Genomic DNA, 23,601 nt, shown 5'->3' on the forward strand with positions numbered 1-23,601 from the left:
AATTGGATGCACCAAATTCATGCACAGTCTTCAACACCATTATTACAGGCTATCATTAACAAATAACATTTAACAGTCGCATATTTCCGATCTCTGAACATATAAATACTTTATTTACAAAAGTTAGATACAAAATTGATTTAGTGTAAGTCTTCGAGCATGGTGCATTCAGTTCATGTAATAATAATAATTAATTTGTAATAATTATTAATTAAATGTACACGCCATCAGTGAAATACATCTTCACATTATTCTTGCACTGCATTTCACCATAGATACCACTCTAAAGAATGACATATACAGAGTAGTAAGTCTTCAAACCCCAAGACCTAGCATCTAATATCTCTTACCATGACAAATGACAATAAAAAATATTTATCAGAACTGAGTCGTTTAACCGATGCCGTCACTTTGTTAGCTAATGTTGATCTGCGATATGTCAACTAATTCTCATACTGCTATTGGAAATAACAGACAGTCACTCAGAAAGATTGTATGAGTAGACAGTTCTTGGGGTTTGAAGATTTCATTCATGTCACTTTTTAAGACTAGATTTTTTATTATTGTGAAAGTAGAACATATTTGTCTCACACATTTGAGACGCAAAAAATATTATAAAAGCAAGCCCTGATTATTTTGTTTTCCGAAAAAATATTGGTGCAAAAGACTGATATAGTTTTTCTTATCTTTTACTGAGTGCCCATACCTAGTGAAGCTTGTACCTGACAAACTCCCTCTAGAGAAGAATAATATATCAACCAGTTTGAAAAAAGTACCAGAAAAGAGTTGGACTTAAGTCGAGAGTATCTTAAATCCATTATTCAAGAAAATTTCCCAACTCTTTCATTTTGTAAAATACTGTAGCACACAGGTGCACACGAAAGTACTGCCTAAGAGTTCTTATTTGAATAGTCACATAATATAATTTCATCCAAAGACTGAAAAGTACGTGTAAAATACATGCATGTGGCATCACAGGGAAGTACTGCTCCATATCTTTCATTTAAATAGTCACAATTTAACATTTAATCCACAGAATCAAAAGTTAGAACCATCTTGTAATTGCTTTTATAGTGGCTATCATTTGAATGTTCACAATTTATGATTTCACCCATGAAATTCTGAACAGCACGTTTTTGTAGGTATATATATATGTCTTGGCCCTTACTACTAGCTCTGAGGAAGAAATCCTAATTAGGTATGACCAAATTATTGAAAATTAATTTAAATGAAAGCTACAAAGCAGTACTTTTCTTTTCTTCGTAGTTAACTTATAAATGCCTTAAAAAGTAGTTCTGAGTGAGTCGTTTTACGTGGGGTTTCAAACATGTTAGAATGAAATCCTTACATGTTAAAACTCAACTGAGAGCAGGTTTGATCCCAGAACTTTCATATTTTTGGAGGCTAAAGGGATTTTGCAAAATACCGGAGCCAATACTTAAGTATCATTGATAATAATACGAATATGTATAACGGGTTAAGACAGAAAAAAAAATGGAAAAAGAGAATAATATTATTAATGTTAAAGTAATAATATTTCTCTACATTATAACTTAGCACCTGTTTTGTTTGCAGCAAAATATGGTCTACTATATTTTCATTTTTTTAGTTTTACAAATAATAATTCACAATTTATAAGATGTAACTCTGGAAATAATTTGAACAACTAAAATAAATTAATATGTAAATATTAGTTCCAATGTTTGTATTGCATGTTTTGTCTCTAAACAATCAACATTCCTGACATATTTCCAGAGCTCACAGTATACTGAGGAAAAACATTCCCATAGCATGCATGTAAGAAATAACTTGAAATACTTTAGTATCAGCTGTGCACAATGTCAATGCTTAATCAATCAGAGAGATTATGAAAATGAACAAAACAAACTCAAAAATGAGCCTCCCTTGAAGACAACAACTGCAGGTATTATTCAAACAATTCCATACCACATCTATGTGGACAAGAAGGAAGAATACACGCATGAATATTTGAGAACAAAGACTAAACCATACAATTTTGTTCACTATTGTTAAAGGTCTTTTAGAAGTTTATTTGTCAACTGAAGATATGGCCTTGCAAAAAAGTTCCATATTACTGTTTTGGTGCAAATTTGACTGAAAGAGTCAGCCCACAGTAAAAAAAAATCCTAGATTTTGTTTCTGGCATGCACATTCTTATTATATAAACCTTATCTTTCACCTTGTCGAAAAAAGGTATAAAGAAAAAATTGTTTTTAAATAAAACTACAACAGCTGGAGACAACATAATATTTTACACCTGACGCTTGTATTTAAATATTTTTCCTTTCTCACCCTCACATAATATTAATATATTTTTTTCTTTGATATCTTTCTTTTATGCTACTACACTGACAAAACTTAGCAAGGCCAAAAAACACTACTAACACTGCCTTTACGGGTTTTGATTCTGGAAGAAAAATGAAAATGTGACTAATCAAGTAAAACTCTGGAGTGAAACCGTGGATGAATTTCTGGCAAAAGTGTGAAAAAAACTTGACATAGCCTTACTTTTTAGTGAAACTGGTAAATCACAAAATTTTGTGACCCTAGGAACACTTTTGAGTGCAAGAGTTTATTAAAAGAGTACTACTAATAATTGTTAACCAGATGATCTGCTTACCATCACATCGACAAAGGCCTCAAATCTTGAATACACCACAACAAGGTCCATTCAATGTTATTCAGTTGTGGCGACACAAACAAGAACCACAAGACTAACAACTTCTGTTACATTTATGCCTTGGATACCAGTGGCATATTATTAAAAGATGAACAAAACATGAACAAATGAATCAAACAACATTAGATTGTGGTTTCTGGCACACTGTGTGCTGAATGTTTTGCCGAGGTTCTGTCTTGACAAACACTGTATTTGGAGGACTTTTAAGCTGTTCTGTGACTTTGACAATAACGTTCTGACCTGTTAAGGGTTGTTGTGAGATGAATGATTGTGACGGAGGAGCTGGTGCGAGGCGAGGTTGAATAGGAAGCTGCTTTATAAGTTGAGAGTTGATGTGTTGTTTTTGTTGTTGAAGTTGTTGCTGCTGCTGAATCTGTTGGATAGTAATCTGTTGTAACTGTTGCTTTTGTTGGGCAACCTGTTGCTTAAGTTGTGCAATTGGTTGCTGTGAACTTGATATATTATTGTGATTGATAAACAGCTTAGTTTGGTTCCCCTGTGGACTTGTAACTACAACAGTCTTCTGTTGTTGTGCTATGACTGGTTGTTGAGATGAGAGTGACTGGACCACTTGCATGTGAGATGACGGAGAGGGTGCCTTTTGCACCCCTTTGTGAGGAGATCCTTGCCGAACATTCCCCACTTTTCCTATAAATGAAGATGGACATTTGAGTTCTTAATTACATTGAAGACATTCCAAATCTCTTGAACTGACCATCTAAGAATTCTTGATAAGATGATCACAATGACATAAACAGGGTGCTAAGAAAGTCAGTTTTACAGCCTGCCATTCGGGTAAGCTGTAGCTAGCATGTACTAGCCCACAAGTCATTTCAACTAGCCCCGAAACCCTTTTTGATTAGCAGGATTGATCACAATCCTTTTGTAATTTGAATTCCCCCCAAAAACAGCACTTGCCCGTTACGCAAGTTAAGAACAAAAATCACTCGCCCGATAGCAAAATCCACTAGCCCCAGGGCTATTGGACATGACTTTCTCTGCACGCTGCATAAAGAAATCAGCCAAATTTGAGATTTAGATGTTTGCACAGATCGGAACAAATTGTTTGTTGCATTCCCTTAGCACACCATCAAACTGAAGTGTTTAGAAATGTCATTTAACCAAATCTGAGATGATTTTTAAAGACCTCATCAAAGAGATGGCCTCTGGCCTTCTATGCAACTTGTCCTCACCTTGGGAATCTAAACTTGCCATGTTTCAGTAAGAAGGTAAGAAAACTTGAGAGCTAAAATGTGAAAAGTTAACATCATGCAACAGAACATCAAAGACCAAATCCTCCAGATCAACAAGACATAGAGTGAGAAAACTTAGTACTGAGCCTCTAAATTTTGATTGACATCGCAGAAAAACCTAAAATCCAAAGATGTTTCTGACATCACCGGGCGCATGTTATCCAAAACAGCTGTAATGAAAACCACAAGCAAATTACTTCATAAGCAAAGTAAACTTACCTCGCTGATGCATGCTGGTACTCAATGGGGACGGAGGCTGCTGCATAACTAACTGTGACTGATGCTGGATCATGTTATTGAAAATTATATTCTGTCCTTTACTAAGATTTGTAGGAGTTGCTGTTGACGCTGTAACTCCAGCGACGGATGTAATTGCATTCTGTGTTGCTGAGTTGCCCTTGATCACAAAATTCAGGGGGTATCCTTTGACAGTTTCTCCCGGCTGGGGTGGAGGTGGCGACGGGCCAGTGCCATTGGGAAGTGACGCCACTTGTACATTACCATTACCCTGGATAAAATTATTCAACGTAATTATTTAATTAGTCCTAGGATTACAAAAATGTGTAGGAGTTTTAGATTGGATGGTGATTGGGAGAGCTTATATTCAGCAGGAGCATGAGGAAACAAATCATCCTTCCACACTTACTCTACTCACACTATTCACTTTCCTTTTTTTCAATTTAAAGTTGTCCTAGAGTGCAGGGCTGTGCTCTATCAGAGCCCAGCGGCCCCTGGCGCCTAACATTAATTTTGTTCTTGGGCGACTACAAAATCTTAGTTTTTTCATTTGCTGGGCACCCTAGATTTTACAGGTTCAGAGCACTGCGCTCCCTTCAATTTTCCTTAGAGCACAGCCATGCTGGAGTGTATCCATCCTTAAAAGTCGTTGATATTATTTTGAAATGGAGAGTGAAAAAAGATTAACTTTAAGTTTACCCGGAAGTTTACCCAGGGTAGACAGACGAGCTACAGGGAGAAATACCAAAATACTATTTTTACCAGGCTGACAGGCCTGCAAACAGAAGGGCTTATAACAAGATGGTGGACCTCAAACTGGGATGTTAGGGGGATTTGGCTTCAAAGTCATTGATCAATGTGCTAAGATGTTAGGATTCAGCTGGATGTGATAAATTGCCTTTGGAAGATTCAAATGTTTGAAGACAAAGAGTGGAACAAATAATCGGTCAGGACAACTTAAATGAAGTGACTTATTAATAATTTATTTAAACATTTTTATTTTTTTGAAAGTGTACATTCAAGTTCCTAAACGTAAGGAGAAACGTACCTGTTTGAAGAATACAGGACTGACTCTCTGACCAGCAGAGGTTGATGTCACCTTCCCTATAATAGGGCAAAGAAAAACAATGAAATTTAAATCATTATTAATAATTAATAAATATTAATAATTATTATAATTATTACAATGTCACGCTACAACTGAAGGTAACATGCATTAAGTGATCATCATAATACACACCAGTTGAAGGACCAACTTGGGAAGTGATCTGAAATGATAAACAAAGAAATGTGTTACACAAATACCAGCAAAAAAAAAACATGAAAAATGCTAATTCCTATCATATTTTTCCCATGAATCAAATGGAATGAACAAAATACTGTAACACACATCTACATCAAACTGATACAAGTAGCGGTATTACGCCATGAAATTGAACCTCCTTCATAGTTTGTGGGTTTTGATCCAAAGCATTTGGATTGAAACCCGCCACAAATCATGAGCAAAGTTGAGGATATGCCAAATTCAACTCCTGAAAAAATTGGCCACCTATGACAAACTAGAAGAGCTAGAGTTGGAAAAAAAAAAGAAATTTGAAACCCCACAAATACTATTTTTGGGTGAAGTTTTCATTGCCATTGCTGTTGCTGTCGCTGTTGCTTAAGATCACCTGATGAAGACCTCCAGTACACGGTTATAAACATAGCAATCAATATAAAACTGTTCAAGTGAGGGCTCAAACTGCTGTTTAACAAAAAGTAAAATCCAAAATTGAATCTTTCGCCAATCAACGGCATCATGATGAGGATGCCGTTGATCTGTGAGAGCTTGGATTTTGGATTTTACTTTTTTTAAAACAGCCGTTTAAAGTCTCTCTTGAACATTTTTATATTTTTTAATTATGCTGCTGAAGGACAACACGAACAGATTATAGTCATCAATATCTATTTGACTATCCTAAGACAAACGATAAATGAAACCCTTATACACATTAGCATTGATATAGAGAGAGGATATTACATGGCTGGGAGGAGATACGAAACTTTTCTACAAGTGTTGAAAAATATTTCACAAGTGAGTGCAGTGAACACAAGAACAGAAATTTCTTTTCTCCAAGCAGCCATTAATTTTCTATTTATTGTAATGTTCACCAATGAAATACCAAAACAATTTACTGTACTATTTTTTCCTGTAAAAGGCATGATTTATTTATTATGTAGCTATATCAAAGGTGATCTTTTCACATATGAAGATAACATATTACTTTCACGTGTGAAGATATCATATTTTCATGCCAAAGCTCATCTAGTTTTTTTATTGGTGTTTATATAATAAAATATCTCTCATGATGTTACTCTATGGTATTCATTGTTTGGTGCAGAATGATTGAGAACTCACCTGTACTCCTTTGTATGCAGATGATGACGATGATGTTGAAGCCACAGAACCAACTGTTACTTTTCCTGCTACAGGTGCAGGTAGAATTTCCTTTACATTAGTAAAACCAGGTTGAATTTGTCCAGTTATTGTTCCTACATTTGAAATTTGATTTCCTTTGGCAGCTGATATCAAAGACACCGTGTTAGCTGCGACATATGTAGTCTGTGTGGTCGCTACTGAACCTTGTACAGAATTAATACCAAGCGCTGAGCACAGATTTAAACTGGAGTCTAAAGTAGCATTTCCAGCAACGCTTAAGTTAGGCCCAGGCCCAATGGATGCTTTTGTCACTGCCACACCTAGTGGGTGTCCAAGATTAAGTGGGTGTCCTCCAGACACATTAGTCTCAATATTTGCAACAATATTTCCCATATCACTAATAGCCTGACTGCTGGGATCAGGTTTAATGTACGTTGATACTGTTGAACTATTTGAAGTTCCAATAGAATCTAAAAAAGTCCTTTTATTCTGCAAGGCAGTTCCTTGAATTGAGCTGCTTCTTGAGTTGTTTAAAGTTGTTTCTACATGGTTCAAAGACTGTCCAATGCTCCCTTGTTTTAAAGACTTGTTCCTCGGGGGAGGTGGAGCTTTCAAAAAATTGTTCAATGTCTTGTGTGAATGACCTTTATATCTTTCTAACACTGAAGATAAACCTATTAGAAATCATAAAAAATAGCTTAGTATAACAGTGTACTATTAATAGTAAAAACCCAAGTGCAAGAACATAGTACATTTTTAAGTCTGGAAAAAAGGTCCAAACCCCTAACCCTTTTATTGAATACACCATTTTTGAAAGAAAAGGTACCCCTTTTGTATAACCTTTTATTGACAAATGGTACCCTTTTCAAAAACCTACCTAAGAACTTATGATCCTTTTAAACTGCAGTAAATGCACTTTGTCTTTGTGATATGAACAAATCACCAAAACCAGAATATTTTCTCAACGTTTTCACAACCTGGCATTAAAAATGCATCTGCTATCCCCTATGGGCCTTTTTGCACACTAAAACGACAGATTTCCCTGCCCTTTCATACACGTCAACTGGTGAAATCCCCTCCCTAAAATATACCTGGCCCCACTTGTTCAAAAGGTGGATAAAGCTATACACTGGATTAATACCTGGACTTGCCTGCCTTGTTAATGGAATTGCTTTTTCTAATACTTTTCTGCTGGATAGTGATTTATCTAGTTGATAGCACTATCCACCTCTTGAACAACTGGCAGCAGAATCCTAGAAAAGGTAATACCCCTTTTGGGTGGGGCCTTCCCGTAAAGGCCATTATAGGGTGTAACCCCCCATGGCAATTTCAAGACACAATACATTACCATCAACAAATACAACAGTACTGAAGATACCTTGATTTGAAGACTGCCCTACTGTTCTCATAGCTGGTCTTTGCAGTATGGCAGCACTTGCTTTGTTAGATTTTGTTCTGTTGAAAAGCAACATGAGATGCAGCAAACATGTTATTGTAGTGGAAAGACAGTGTATTCTAAGTGGAAAATGGCCTTCGTAAGTACTGCAGTCACACTACTACTAATAATCCTCAAGTGGAATTAAGTTAATGAGTTTCAAAGATGGGCAGTCTTTTTTTTGTTGCTGTGTGCCACTAGAGGAACAGATCAAGGATTTTTGGCAAGGGGACCCAACTTTTGGCACACTGTTAAAGCAAATAACATTTTCCATTTTAGAAATTTGATGTCATGATACATGCAGTACAGCTGACATAATGGATCCAACTTAAACACATTCATCTCTTGGATTTAGTAATTACCTCATTTGCCTAGATTTCATTGATTCAAAGGTGTCTCAAGATAGCATAGCAAATGTCCCTTTAACTCTATCAGACTTGTCAGTGGCGATCTCTTTTTTGTTTTGTTTTTTTTTTCCCTTTGGTGCCTGTTCCTCTTGAATTTTAAACACGATGTGGTACAGATGATTTTATATCCTTTATCTCTTCATCAAAACCTTAGCTTACTGTTCATTAAGCTACAGGCAGCAATATACCTGACTGTATAACTCCCAGGGGTGCATGAAAATGGTAGTCTAGGGCAAAAAGAGGATAGTATGCAGCTCCTGAAAACTCATAATTTCATTGGTTCTCCTTAACATGCAGCTCCATTGTTTTAGGGATAGAGTCATTGTTATATTTCTATGTCTATTGTTTTCACAGTCAGTCCTGTGGGGTCTTGTAAAGAGAGGCATTCCGCCCTGTGAAAAGCTCCGTCCAGTAGTCCGCAACAAGTATATTATTTTTATTGATGAGCAAGTAACATTTAAAGATCACTTGCCCAATGGGCAAGAGTCCAGGCAAGTCATCCTCTAATAAAAATTCATCATTAACTAAAACGAGCAAGAAGTGGCCTTGTCCAATCAAATGTGAGAGCTGCTTGCTCAAAAGACAAGTTGGAATCTAAGTCCAATGTCTCCAATGCCGAGTGGGGGGGGGGGGGGGTTACTTTGGGAATTTCTGGGTGGGGATGTGCCGCTGGGACCCTGGAACCCTTGACCTATACCAGAGCTAGTTCAGCTGAATTTTGCTACCCTATGCTAGAGTCAACTCCCCAAATCCCCCCTACCCTAGAGTAGCTGTTTTCTAGAAACTATGGAGGTCACTAGCACAGTCGAGCCAAAACAAAACCTTATACCACAGTCCCTAGTCTAAAATCTTCAACCAACTGATCAGTTTCCTGAAAAACGATACCCTATTCTAGACCCAAATGCTCTGATTTATATACCCTACCCTAGAGTAAACTGCTTGAAGACCATACCCTTCACAGCGGCACATACCTATATAGCCCATATATGGCAGTTCCTCCCCCACCCCCCCCCACCCCCGGGCTGTTTGTTAAGGCAAGTAAGACCAGATATGTCACATGGTTCACACAGAATTTTTGGGAAAAAATCAAGGACTTTTCAAGGACCAAAATCGTTTTTTCAAGGACTTCTTTTTCCCAAAATTTAACATAGAATGACATGAAGTAAAATTACAAACATGTGGAAAATGTTCAGATTGTGTCTACTACAGTCTACACAATCTGACTAGACTATTGTTTGAGCTTTTACAAACTGACATGAATCATTGCATCCAAGCCAGCCAATTCTTGCATTTTCTAATTGGCAGCAAGTGTTTCTAACTGAATTGGCTAGGGTGACAAAAGTTAATTTGCCTGTGGCTTCTGCTCTCAAGCAAAGTTTGTCTGGTGTTTCAGTCATATGTAAGAATCTACTCTTGCCTTTTTCTTTTTCATTTCCTCGATCTGCTCAAATTTCCACTTCTTAATGTACAGACACTGACCCTTCTGCCTTTTTGACTGCTTTGCCATCATCATACCAATTCAAAACAATATTGAAATATCCGTACTACCAAATGCGTAGGTGGAGGCAGGTTCACTTATTGCAATGATTGCAATACCTTCCCCCAGGAAGAGGCCCTGCCAGGGGGAGGTCCCATGTCGCCCGTCTGAATTTTAAAACATCTCGCGTCGGTGTTTATAAATGCTTGTCGCTTATTGTCGGCTTTGCCGTCACTGTCGCAATTTTGCTGAGGGAGGTTGTCTCTTGTTGCAATTTCATTTTACGTGCTGTCGCTACTTTTTGAGCCGCGTCGCTTGTCGGAATTTACCCTGGCAGGGCCTCCAGGAAGACAAATACCCTACACATAGGGTATTTCAAATGACGGCAAATGAACTTTAGCGGGAACACCAAAATTACATGAAAACACACTTTCATGATCACAAAGAAAACTTACATATCAGGGACCGCGCAGAGGGAGGGGCTGGGGGGGCTTTAGCCCCCCCACTTTTTTGCAAGAATAAAAATAAATTTAACAAAAATAATTTAACAAAAGTAACGGAGTGAAAAATAGCAAAAAATCGTTAATTCGAAAGTGACCAGAGTTACTGGCAAAGACAAACGAGCAGATAAATAGACAGAATGAAGCATTAGTCGTTACAATTGTAAAATATTTTTTCGCTTCTAACCTAGCAGAGGTAAACGTCTTTTAAATGGCTTCTTTTTCCTGCGAACCTCTCAGGAAAACGCGTTGTTTCGTATTGGTCAATTTCGATCCGAAGTAATAACTGGGTTTAGTTTAGTGGGCGATTCTCACACATTATGAGTTTCAACCTTGTTTTTTGGAAGATCATGAAGTTATTGTTTCTCTTGTTATTGTGCGTCCTGATTTTAGCTCGATCAGCGCGAAGTCCGTCTTTTTATGTCAGGCTTCACGGCTCGTTGAGCATTCCAATTGCAAGTTTTGTTGAACGCGGTCTGTTTTTAAAAACATTTTGTCATCGAAAGTACTTAAACCGCAGAATTGTGTATAGCTCTGGTCATCAAGGAACATTCAATCCGGCGGTTATTACGAACAAAGAAGTGCATGGTACACGGCAACATAAATACGAACGACGAGACTTCACATACCACTAGTAATGCAAAGAGGAGATCTCTTAAAATTTCTGATTACTTTTCCAAACAAAATGGAAAACCTTCTTTAGCTGGTGAGTAAACTCTCCATAATTTTTGCTACTTTTTTTCTGAATCTATAATTGAATTTTAATTCACTAAATTATTTTCAGTTACTGTTTTGTTTTGCCGTGTAAATATTTTGAATGAATAATTAAACAATTATTGAACTCGGCTTTCGTATGATATGAAGATATACAGATCTCGGAGGGTGTTATCCACCGGGCTCAGGCCTTAGGCTTTGGCGGATAACCCCCTCGATCTGCATAACTCTTCATATCATACTCAGCCTCGTGCAATAATTGCTCAGTAATTATACAGCCTTGAGTTCAAGGCAGCTCAAGCAAAATCGTTGGATTTCTGGCTTATTTATAGTAATAAGAGGGTCTCAATGGGGTGGTGGCTTTTACGGTTATCGGCTAAAATTTTGGCCCTTTTACGGCTATCGGTTAATTTTTTTCAGTTACGGTTAACAAAAAAGTTAAAAATTAATTTCTTTTGTTTCAAAAAGTTAAATATTAATTAACCTGTATTTTTTGTATCTTTAAAGCAAAATAAAGGCCTTCGGATCATCTCGGGATAAAATAAGCTATTCTATTGAAAAATTTTCACATTTGATAGATCAATATACTTTTATAAAGTATTCCACTTCTAATATTATTTTACACATAGAAATGCCAACAGTAAGCAGACACGCGAACGCCCAACTCAAGGCCGGGGCGCGACATTCCACACTAGAGACGGCTTATTCGTGTGAGACGGGTTATCCGTTTGATGATTCGCGTCAGATAGGTAATACGTCTCAATTTGAAAATGGAATAGTTTTAATATTGAAATGAACAATCCCCCTGACTTTATCCGTCAATTTTGAAAGACGGAAGATGGATTATCCGTTACAGGTAGCCTGTGTACAGCCGCAACCTCCCCGCAGAAAAAATCGGAGAAGGGGTGTCTAAAGCTGTGGAGGAGGGGGCGACTGTACACAGGCTAGTCTGGATAATCCCTTTCTAGCTCTCGTGTGAAAAAGGCCAATAACAAAATTTCCGTGTCCAGTGTTTTTAATGATAGCGAAGGACTGTACAAAACGGCTGCCTGTTGTTGCCTTGTCCGTAGACCTCATTATTCCGCGCGGCTAATGCGTTTCTGGTCACGTGGTCCGAGCGAGTTCGCCACCGAAATGCCTTGACCGAGATTGCGTGGCAAGACGCCGTACATGCAGGGACTAGGCATGGCAATGTCTACCGTAGCGTCAGAGAAAAACAGGAAAATGTTGTTTATCGGCAACGTGTTTTACAAACAGCTCTGCGTGTTGTTTCACTAGTGTTTCGAGAGCACGACGTTCTGAAAATCGCAAATATTAATTCCCAGGAAGAAGCCCCCTTTCGCTATAGGAAAAATTAGTTTCCCGAGATAGCGGCGGAAATGGAGCCTAGGTCTTGGTCATTACCTAAAAGGCTTTTCGCCTAACGTGCGTACGGAGTCAAAGTAGCCGCAAAATAAAAAACGCAACCATAAGCGAGTTAAGCAACTCCCTTAAAATTAACAAATCTAGGGAACAATTACTTTTACGGTTAACTCTTTTTTACCCAATTTACGGCTAACGGTTAAAATTTTTCAATTTTTACGGCTATCGACTAAATTTTTGGCCGTTTTACGCCTATCGGTTAACCCCATTGAGACCCTCTAATAAAAGGTTGATATCAGTAGTATAACATAACAATCTATGATATTTCAATTTAGTGATGGTGAATTTTCAGACCCGATAGCAACATCACTGAAGATGTGGAAAAAATCAATAGTTTTATCGTTATTCACATTCTCCGTCACTTTAGAGAAATTGAATAGAAATCCACAAGCATGCCCCCCCCCCCGGCCCCCCCCCAAAAATTTTCCTTCACGCATTCTTCTTTAGCCCCCCCACTCGAAAACGTGCTGCGCGATCCCTGCATATGGCTGTGCTTTCAAATCTTTCCTTTGCACAAAACACTTTTTGTAATGAACAGGCTGCTTTTATTCAAGGAGCTTTCAAAAATATTCAAGAATTTTTTGGGAAAATTCAGGGACTTTTCAAGGACATGATGCTTTTTCAAGGACTTTTTAAGGCCTGTGCAAACCATGTGTCAGTACATTTCATTTAAGCAAGGTGCATTGTTTTCTCATTACCTTGGGAGTGATGGATTAAGACATCTCTCTACCATAGAAAGAACAGCACATCGGAGATGATCACTTCTGCGATTGAAAACATAACAGCCTCTTCCTACTGATCTACTTCCAAAACGACAAGACTGCAAAAAGAAGATGAAATTCTTGTAAGGAAATAAACTTCCTGGGGGGAACTGGCCTTCCTGTTACACTGCACAGTGTACATTGTACAAGGTAGTTCTTACTTTTTCTCTGTGGATGAAATCCTTAACTGCGACCATTTAAACGAAAGCTACTGAGCAGTACTTTCCTGTGGTACTTTTTATTATGCTGTACAAGGTGGTTGTACGTTTTGAGTCTTCAGATGAAATCCTAAAGTGTGACCATTCAAATGAAAGCAACTGAGCAGTACTTTCCTGTGGTACTTTTTATTATGCTGTACAAGGTGGTTGTACGTTTTGAGTCTTCGGATGAAATCCTAAAGTGTGACCATTCAAATGAAAGCAACTGAGCAGTACTTTCCTGTGGTATTTTTTATTATGCTGTACAAGGTGGTTGTACGTTTTGAGTCTTCAGATGAAATCCTAAAGTGTGACCATTCAAATGAAAGCAACTGAGCAGTACTTTCCTGTGGTACTTTTTATTATGCTGTACAAGGTGGTTGTACGTTTTGAGTCTTCGGATGAAATCCTAAAGTGTGACCATTCAAATGAAAGCAACTGAGCAGTACTTTCCTGTGGTATTTTTTATTATGCTGTACAAGGTGGTTGTACATTTTGAGTCTTCGGATGAAATCCTAATGTGTGACCATTCAAATGAAAGCAACTGAGCAGTACTTTCCTGTGGTACTTTTTATTATGCTGTACAAGGTGGTTGTACGTTTTGAGTCTCTGGATGAAATCCTAAATTGTGACCATTCAAATGAAAGCAACTGAGCACTACTTTCCTGTGGTACTTTTTATTATGCTGTACAAGGTGGTTGTACGTTTTGAGTCTCTGGATGAAATCCTAAAGTGTGACCATTCAAATGAAAGCAACTGAGCAGTACTTTCCTGTGGTATTTTTTATTATGCTGTACAAGGTGGTTGTACGTTTTGAGTCTTCGGATGAAATCCTAATGTGTGACCATTCAAATGAAAGCAACTGAGCAGTACTTTCCTGTGGTACTTTTTATTATGCTGTACAAGGTGGTTGTACGTTTTGAGTCTCTGGATGAAATCCTAAAGTGTGACCATTCAAATGAAAGCAACTGAGCAGGACTTTCCTGTGGTACTTTTTATTATGCTGTACAAGGTGGTTGTACGTTTTGAGTCTCTGGATGAAATCCTAAAGTGTGACCATTCAAATGAAAGCTACTGAGCAGTACTTTCCTGTGGTACTTTTTATTATGCTGTACAAGGTGGTTGTACGTTTTGAGTCTTCGGATGAAATCCTAATGTGTGACCATTCCAAAGAAAGCAACTAAGCTGATCTTTTCCATGGTTATGCTACACAAGGTGGTTGTGGTTTTTGAGTTTTTGGAGATCCTAAAGAGTTACCATTTAACTGAAAGCTATTGAGAGGTACTCGTACATGTGGTAATACAAGCTTGCTTTTCAGTTTGTGAAGTTTAAAATTTTTCTTGATGTTCTAAGGCAGTGTTGGATGTTGACAAGTCAACCGGCCCAGGCTGGATATAATACACGTACAAACTGTCACAGAGCAATGTAACAATGAGAATGATTCACTTACTGTCATGGGTCTAGGATGACGATTTAAAGTCATCACCCCATTCAAGGTTGTGGCATTAGCAGGATGACTGTTTTCATTATCATTAGAAGTCTTGACAACTCCACTTGCACAAACATTTTCATCTGCAAAAAAGGGTAAAAGGTCATTAAAGTAAAGGTACATAATGAAGCTTAAGCAACGAAGACGACCACAACAAGAATGGGCAAAAATGGAATTGGTTTAGATTAGCAAAACTTTGCAAATCCATCTTGTTTTTTGTTCATTTCTTTGCCCTCATACTGCAACAAGAAACTTCCTGATTTTTACACTTTGATGGGGTTATATACACACGAAAAACGTTTTTCCTCTTCTTTTTTTAACTTAGATACAGTAGTCCTTAAGTATTCAATGCCAAAGAAATTCACCAACATTCGACAAAATGAACAATATGGAAGAAGAGCAATAAATTTTAAAACAGCATAATAATATATTAACTTTTCAAGAGACATTTTGAAACTGTCTTCCTCGTCATTGTTTCTTAATAATAATTATTATTGTTTACATTATATCAACAGCAACAACAAAAACCTATTATCAACCTTACAACTGTACACTAGTGAATAATAACAATAATTCAGGGAAATATATTACAACTAAGAGCAACTAAATTCACCTTCTATGGACGAAGATCTCCCAATAGTTGACCTGTTGTCAAAGGGAAGCAAGTTTCATTAAGTCTCACACAATATGTACTGGTGCCTGAAGATATGTTCTCACTTTGTACCCAAGCACCAATGTCTGGGTACTGGTACATGTACAAAGTGGTGTGTTCACACACCGAGTGCCCAATAAGGGCTTCAAATTTCATCATCTCCAAGGTAAGGTCTTGAATTTTCAACATCTTACTGGGAAGATCTTGCTGGGGAAAAACCAAGATCTCACTATGTGATAACTTGCCCCTGTAGCTCACAAAATGGATAACTCACTAAACTGGTGGTCCTGCCTGCCCAATATGTAACCCTGTGCATTTTTGCTCTATATCGTTCAGTCAGACATCGTTTTGAAATCCGAGCATAGCCAGGAATTATGAGTATGGAAAGCAGTGGACACAATCTTGATATTACTTGTTCTCAGGGAAATGGATGTGTTCACATTAGATCTCAAGCATGGTAACAGAGCACATGGTAAATGAGCAATAAAATGAAACAAAAATATTGTTTATATAGCCAACCACCAGCTCATGAAATTTTAATTCAGACTAAGATCACTTCAGTTGGAATTTAACGAAATTTATAAATTGATGGGTTTGTGCTGCTGCAGTTGCACAGCAACAAATCATTAAAATACAAAGGTAAACATTTACCAACCTCGAGCTTTCTGAGGAGGTCACCGAGGCTTCAGATGTACTTGTTGTTCTCTTAAGAGTAGCATCTAAGGACTTCTGTGCTGCCTGTTCTTGTAGTTTAAGAGCTTGATTTTGCTGCTGCTCTTTCTCACAATTTACCCGCGCTTTATGTTCGGCAAGCAGCTCATCAAAAGGTTTCCGTCTGCCGGGAACAGCACGCCGTAATGACAGAGCATGTGTCTGAAGGAGATTCATGTTTATATCAGTGTGTTATTTTCTAGCTTTTGGACACTTTGTCTTATATTAACAACATTATGTACTTTTAACACCCTGTTTGACAATAACAATATTAGTTTTAGTTCCCTACTAGACTTGCAAGATGCTTCAAATTAACCAATAACAGATAATTTTTTGCATGTAGCTTTGATCTTATTACAGTTTCTATTTTAATTGTAATTTTTTCTGGATAACCCTCTTCAAACTGCTCAAGTAAGTTATGGGTAACAACAGTACACAGCTATAATTTGGGAAGAGGTTAAGTTTATTGACCAAGACCCTCACTTGTACTCTCATTGAGTTAAAGAGGCTATTCACATAAGATTTCACCCTGACAACATCAACAGAGACAGTGGAACTAAGAATCCTGAAGCAGGGATGCTTATAATCAGACAACGCAGCAGCCAATCACTACCACAGGGGATCGCTGAGGGAACAGTTTCCTCCTCTAAAAATGCCAGCAATGCTTTTGATCAAAACCAACCAACCAATCATAAGCGAGGTTCTGGATACACTAGTCACTAATGACCACAGTGGTACAGATAGTCCCACTCAGTAATCAACGCTATCACCTCATGAAGACCTGCAGCGGCGTGCAAAGAAAGTCATGTGTGATATCCCTGGGCTAGTGGATTTTGCTATCGAGCTAGTGATTCTTGTTCTTAACTTGAATGATGGGCAAATGCTGTTTTTTGGGGAAATTCAAATTACAGAAGGATTATAATCATTCCTGCTAATCAAAAAGGGTTCTGGGACTAGTTGAAAATGACTTGTGGGTTAGTACATGCTAGGTACAGCTTGCCTGAAAGGCAGGCTCTAAAACTGAGTTTCTTAGCACCCTGCCTGCAGTACGTGGTTGAAATGTTGTAATCAATATCTGAGTGACTGTCGCAAGACAAACAATAAACAAAACCCTTTATATAACTTTTTTTAACCACCAAGTGCTGGAAGGTGAAAATTAGAATTCATCAGGAGGTTGAACCCCTTAAGTCTCATGAGTGTAGAGATTCAAGTTAGAAGTTGACTATTAAAAATACATTTGACTAACATCTCTGTTCTCATAATTATCGCATAAGACACTCTCAAAACTATCCACACTAGACTTTCTTCTACCTTGCAAGTAAGCGAGCGTGTACACTGCTTTTGAAGTTCCGCTACCCAAACTCCACAATGCTTGTCAGCATCAAACTCTCGTTCTAAAGAGAGAGGTGAAATGTTCCTCAAACAATCAGAATACTTTACTATTAATAAACACCTATTAAAGGAGATCAATACGAGAATGGTTCAACATCTATTAGACCCCTAAAATATACCATTCTAAAACAAGCTGATATTTATGAACTATAGTGATTTTGTAGTTGCAGTTTAAAGACAATAAAATCATAAATAGACCAGTTTCCATGCATGTATATTAAAACTTATTGTCCCTTTGATCATGAGTCTTGGGGAACTAAAACAAAAGAAATGTATTTTTCATTGCTGAGCCTCTAGATGATTTCTTTAACAATTATTATTCCTCGAGCCCGAATGAGCATTGAGTCGGCCTCATGGGCCATTGACTCAGAGGCCATTAGGGTGAGAGGAATAATTGTTTTAGTAAAATCCAACCAGTTGGTCAAAAATATGGAGAATAAAAAAAAAATTGGCTGGTTGAAGCTAGACTTTCATTCTTTTTTGCAGCCAAAAAGCCTGTGCTTTTCGCTACTAGGGGGCTATAACATATAGCCTAGTACTAGCAATTTTCTCTTTTTTTAGCTTATCCTTGTATCATTGCATCACATGTGCAATCTGGAATAAAGTAAACATAAGCACAAGTCATCCACATTGCAGGGCTGTCACTAAGCAGGGACTGGGATTTCCCTGAGCTACTGACAATAGGCATGAACCCTGGCTACTCTTATAGCAACAAAAGAAGGGTAATTTTCCACTGGCTGAGTGTAACAAAATAAGTGGAAAATGTTTTTCACACATCACACACCTCTGGGAGCCTGGGTATAGGTCACATGACCAGAAGGCATTGAGTCCACTGTTACTGACCTTCCCAACCACCCACCCTAAGAATGATTTCAGTTTGGTAAGCTGTTTTAATGTAATGTGCAACTTTGTAATTTATTAGTGTCCCAACTTTCTAGGGGAACATTGTGTGTACATTTTTATGAATTTGGAATAAAGGTCAGGCTGCGGCGGTTAGCTTGGCATGGCTACCAGTGGTAGAATATAGAATCCAAAGAACTTCTCAGCAGCTAAATTCCTGGCCTTACCAATTGCATGTATCAGGCAACCTAAAATCTTAGCAACAGCCCTGTATACCTTCTTTTTTTTTTTTTAAAAAAAAAAGCATAACACATCTTTAAAGCCATGCTTGCAAAACCAGCCTTAACTACAATCACTAATCATTTTTAAACATTGATTATTAAAAACCACTTGATAGTCACAGATAACCTACCTCTTGTTGGAATCTGCTTTCTTGGAGATTTTTTATTATTTGAAGCTTTTTCAGCAGAATTTTTCTTTAATACATTATTAACAAGAGTGTCTGTTTTAACAATAGTGGAGTGACCATGATTGAATAATGGCACTGTCAGTGGCATTTCCTCAATTTTTACTGTGGCATCCATCAGTTCAATATTCTGATTGGTGATGACTGAGTCTAGAACTTTTCCTTTCCTTGATCCTGATTGGAGAAGTGTCTCTACTACAGCACTTGATGTTGTTACCATGTCAGGGGAGGAGGGGGTGGGAACAGGTATGGTCTTCTTATGATGGAGCTCTACAAATAATGGAGGTGAAAAAAAACAATGGTTACCAAAGTGTTGTCAACTCTCTCTTAATGGACACCTCTACATGATTCATACAGAATTTTCTGTGAAAAAATCATGGACTTTTCAAGGACGTCTTTTCCCCAATAACATGAAGTAAAGACCTTTAAAACGCGAAGGTGGAGGGTGGTTCACTTATTGTAATACCTTCCTTCATTAACCCTTTAAACCCTAAGATCAAAATTTGATTTCTCATTTGTTGCCCTATTCATTTCCTTGAGAAGTAGTGGGGAGAAGTTGATAAAAATATCAAGCAACTTCATCTTGTGTGACCATGTCCGTAATTGTCATGACCTCTCTGTTTTAACAAAGCATTGATATTACAAGGAGAAATTTGATACTGATCACTCTTAGGGCTTAAAGGGTTAAGGCACAGTTCCTAGGGTACCTCAAATAACAGAAGATGAACTATGCCGGAAACACCGAAATCATAAAAAAACACTTCCATGACCCCCAAGAAAATTTGTGTATTGCTGTGCTTTCAATCATAATTTCATTTGCGCAAACCATTTTATTTTTAAGGTTATTTTTAATCAAGAAATTTTCAAAAATATTCAAGGACTTCTGTGGAAAACTCAAGGACTTTTCAAGCATATCACACAATTTTTCAATATCAAGGACTTTTCAAGGACATGATGCTTTTTTAAGGACTTTTCAAGGCCCGTATGAACCATGCTCTAGGAGATGAACACCTTGGTAAAACGGACACCCAGATCTGGTCCCTGCCTTCATTTACTCCCCTTATTTGACTTTTTGTAAGACAGATATCAGTCTTAAACAGACAGTTAGTCACAGTTATCGCAAAGGTGTCTGTCTTAAGACCGATTTAGATAGGCGGTACGATTTTTGCTTATGACTAATATTGTGCATGACTAGCATACATCATTACTTTCAACCATCCACATGCGCACAATTTTCACTTACGTCATCCACAGGTGTCATGCAAATGTCGCGTGTCTAAGGGGCTGTTTACATGACACCGGGGCGACTTTCGCCACAATCTGTCGTAAAGTCATGACGTATGCTAGTTGTGCATAATAGTCATAAGCAAAAAATTGTGCCATCTAAATCAGCATTTAGAGAGGGTTGACGGTAGTCAGGGTGTGTTTGTTTAAGGGGCTGGGTTGTGCATTTCTAGACAAGAAAGAGACTAGATCCAAATATGTTGTATTGACATGTATTAGGTAAGATTTCTAGCAAATTTTGTGGTTTTTTTGTGTGTTTTTGTGAATTTCGCAGATTTTTTTCTACAGCCCCGCGACTGCGTGCAGTATCAGAAGCCCTGTCAATGATAAATTCTTGAAAAATATTCAGTGTGAATGTTTGCAAGATTTTATGGTAATTAGGATACAATATCCAAACTGCTATCAGGATAGTTATTATTATGCAGCCACCAACGAAGAACCAGATGAGCTTTTGCACAAAAACCATGATATCTTTACATTTGAAAATAACATGTCGTCTTCACAGGTGAAGAGATCTCCATTGCAATGGCTACATGATAAATTGCTCCTTTCACAGTGAAAAGAGAAAGAGAACAGGTTTGGTATTTCACTGGCATTTTTATAATAAATAGAACATTACATGGCCACTTTTAGATACAAAATTTCACTTGTTAGTGTGTTTTTAAACACACAACGAGAAATTTCATATTTCCACACGGCCATGTTAAATCTTCTTTGTATCCTCAACATGAACTAATAATGAACTAAAGATTAAGCCTTTCATCCTGAATAGTGGCCAACAAAAAATCCACAAAAAAAGTCCGAGTTTAAGGGTTAAAAGATAATGTGCCAAATAACATGGTCCAGGTCAACAAATGTAAGAATTTAATGTAAAATTAGAACAGATCAGAAGAACAGAAAAGACAAAATAAAAAACAGACTGAGAGTCAGGCAAAATTAGAAACATTAACCCAATATTTGTTTCATTACGTTATTTCAGTTTGTATGTAGTGTGATTTATTTATAGCACTCAGGCATCATCTTTCAGATCACCTTTGTTATGTAGCTGTAATTTTGTCAATAATTTGGAAGTTTAGAGCTTGTAAATAGTGGAATTTTGCGACAAATAATAATAATAATAATAATAATAAATGTCCCCTAGCCACTTTAAGCTCCCCTTTGGAAAAAAGAAACAATTTTTTAACATATTCACTTGTTGTTAAACATTTGAAGAAGATAACTTGAAACAGACACAGTATTTGTTTCTGTTACTGACTCCCTTTTGTGTCTGAAACCTGAGAAGTTGTTGACTAAAACTAGTCCAAGGGTTTGCTAAGGCACTTAGAATCATGTTTAATGTAAGTGTATCCTGAAGCATCAAACATATGGTACACACTGTTCTTTTATTTATTTATTTTAAAGAATGAGAGCATTTATGAAATTGTTTTGATGGGAACTATTTGATATCTCTCTACTTGAACACTCAGTGTTCACTCTAATAGATTTTCTATCTTCAACTATGCATCAACAACTAATTTTGTTACATTGTCTCACGGCGATAAAAAGTGTATTTGCCATTTCGAAAATAAAATTTTATCTCAGAGAGCTTGTTAAAATAAAAAGAGCACAGAGACCACTTTGAATCCAGGAAGTAAAATAATATCTCAGTTGGTCAGAGATACTAACTATATGACCAGGAAAGACTAAATAAACAGACAAAATTAAAAGCACTATTAATTGAACATTTGTATTGATTCAATTTAAAAACCAAGCAAAAAGTGTTTATAATTCAGGATTTTAAGATAATACGGCAACAAAAATATATAAATTAACGTTCCAAACTGGCAAAATTTGAATTTCAAATACCGCTATGTTTTGGTTCTAAGGCTGAAAGTGACACGGTGTTTAAATGACAATGTGAGGAGTCTTTGTCACGACGCGTTGAGTCGATTATTAAACGCATTAAAGTGAAAATTTTTTCATCAAGGAACTTACCACAATGCCGTAACAATGCCGATGCTTTCACCACGCGACCACACTCCTTGCACACAACAAGGATAATTTCCTCTTGTTCTGGGCAAATTCCGAACAGGGTCATATCTGTAGATCAAAGCGTGAAGCATATAAAGTTAATCATGTCCTGCTTACATTATTAATAAACGTGTAAGCCACTCCAAAACTTAAAGCATGTTTGGTTTCGAGCAGCTTATGTGAAACAAAACTTAAATTCTTCTAATCTATGTTAAATGAGCCACAGATGAACAGCCAAGTACATTTCAGACAGCGATCTGTTTGGGGGGTGCACGTACATAGGCAGTCCACACGATTGTCCCATGCTAATTACTTTCAACCTGCGAGTAACAGAACCCAATAGTAGTAAATTTTGCCCTGGGCGGAAACAACTACCTGGTATTTTGTGCAACAATATCTCATTTTTCCAAGCAAATATAGCTTTTAAAAGTCACACTCATTACCTTCTTGGTGCAATCGCGTGGCTTCTACGGAACCCAAACCATTGTTTTCGTCCACTTCCATTGCTATAGTGGAAAGAATAACACACGGTAAATCCCCTGAAAAAAGTTTTCTTGGCATTTTTTCACGCAATTGCGGCGACAGATAGAAAGCACAATAGCTGTACAAACCTTCTGGTTCCTCCATGGGCGAATCTTCTTCGAAGGAACTCCATGAGCTCCCAGAAAGTAAAGAATGACAGTCTATTTTCGCCATTACAACTTCATTCCCGCTTGTTGCTTTCCATCAAATCCGTGACGTCACTGTCGTAACCAGACGTAAGGTCTCGGAAAATTCCGATAGCTTCCGAACTGAAAATGACAAGTCCATATGATGAGCTCGAGAAACAATTCAATTTTCGATGATTTGGTGAAAGAAATAGGAAAAATAAAAGTGACTGAGCCTAATGAGAAGAGATAAAATGTAATCTTTAAAATCAACGGTGATCAACACCGAGATGTTTTTAGCTGAAAGCTGTTAAATGACGAAGAAAGCAAATAGAACCTTTGAACGCGCGGCCATTTTGACTCACTAACAATCACGCAGTCAAACAAAATACGACAAGAATAACGTATCACCTACCTTAAAATAAATAAGCTCATACACTTCCGATCAATCCATTACATCAATTAAACACCCATCATAGCGTATCATGTAAATTTGTTCTGACAAATTGATTCCGCCATTTTGTTCAAGCGTCGGAAGTGTGCTGCGGCGCTAATAGTACCAGCGGTGTGACAACAAGCTCATGCTC

At 37.4% G+C, this 23,601-nt stretch overlaps 1 protein-coding gene across 1 annotated transcript; it reads right to left on the bottom strand.

The window, feature by feature from the left end:
- Nucleotides 1–83: 83 nt before the first annotated feature.
- Nucleotides 84–23,559, bottom strand: LOC140922871 (uncharacterized). Its single transcript, XM_073372905.1, has 16 exons — nucleotides 23,430–23,559; nucleotides 22,979–23,158; nucleotides 22,811–22,873; nucleotides 22,332–22,436; nucleotides 19,020–19,343; nucleotides 17,687–17,769; nucleotides 16,320–16,537; nucleotides 15,626–15,657; nucleotides 14,974–15,095; nucleotides 13,264–13,385; nucleotides 7,989–8,065; nucleotides 6,590–7,284; nucleotides 5,432–5,459; nucleotides 5,240–5,295; nucleotides 4,174–4,462; nucleotides 84–3,349 (listed from the first exon to the last, which is right to left on the bottom strand). The coding sequence occupies exons 2-16, from the start codon at nucleotides 23,061–23,063 to the stop codon at nucleotides 2,814–2,816; spliced, it is 2,835 nt and encodes a 944-aa protein (XP_073229006.1). The 5' UTR covers nucleotides 23,064–23,158; nucleotides 23,430–23,559; the 3' UTR covers nucleotides 84–2,813.
- Between the last annotated feature and the right edge of the window lie 42 nt (nucleotides 23,560–23,601).

Source organism: Porites lutea, chromosome 13, assembly GCF_958299795.1.
Source record: "Porites lutea chromosome 13, jaPorLute2.1, whole genome shotgun sequence".
In the NCBI taxonomy this organism is placed as follows: domain Eukaryota; kingdom Metazoa; phylum Cnidaria; class Anthozoa; order Scleractinia; family Poritidae; genus Porites; species Porites lutea.

Excerpts from the sequence above, each read along its gene's own strand:
- LOC140922871 (XM_073372905.1), bottom strand. The coding sequence starts at position 23,063 with ATGGCGAAAATAGACTGTCATTCTTTACTTTCTGGGAGCTCATGGAGT. Across the intron at positions 5,296-5,431 it reads CCAAGTTGGTCCTTCAACTG|GGAAGGTGACATCAACCTCT; the intron begins GTGTGTATTATG and ends GCCCTATTATAG. Across the intron at positions 4,463-5,239 it reads GTCCTGTATTCTTCAAACAG|GGTAATGGTAATGTACAAGT; the intron begins GTACGTTTCTCC and ends AATTTTATCCAG.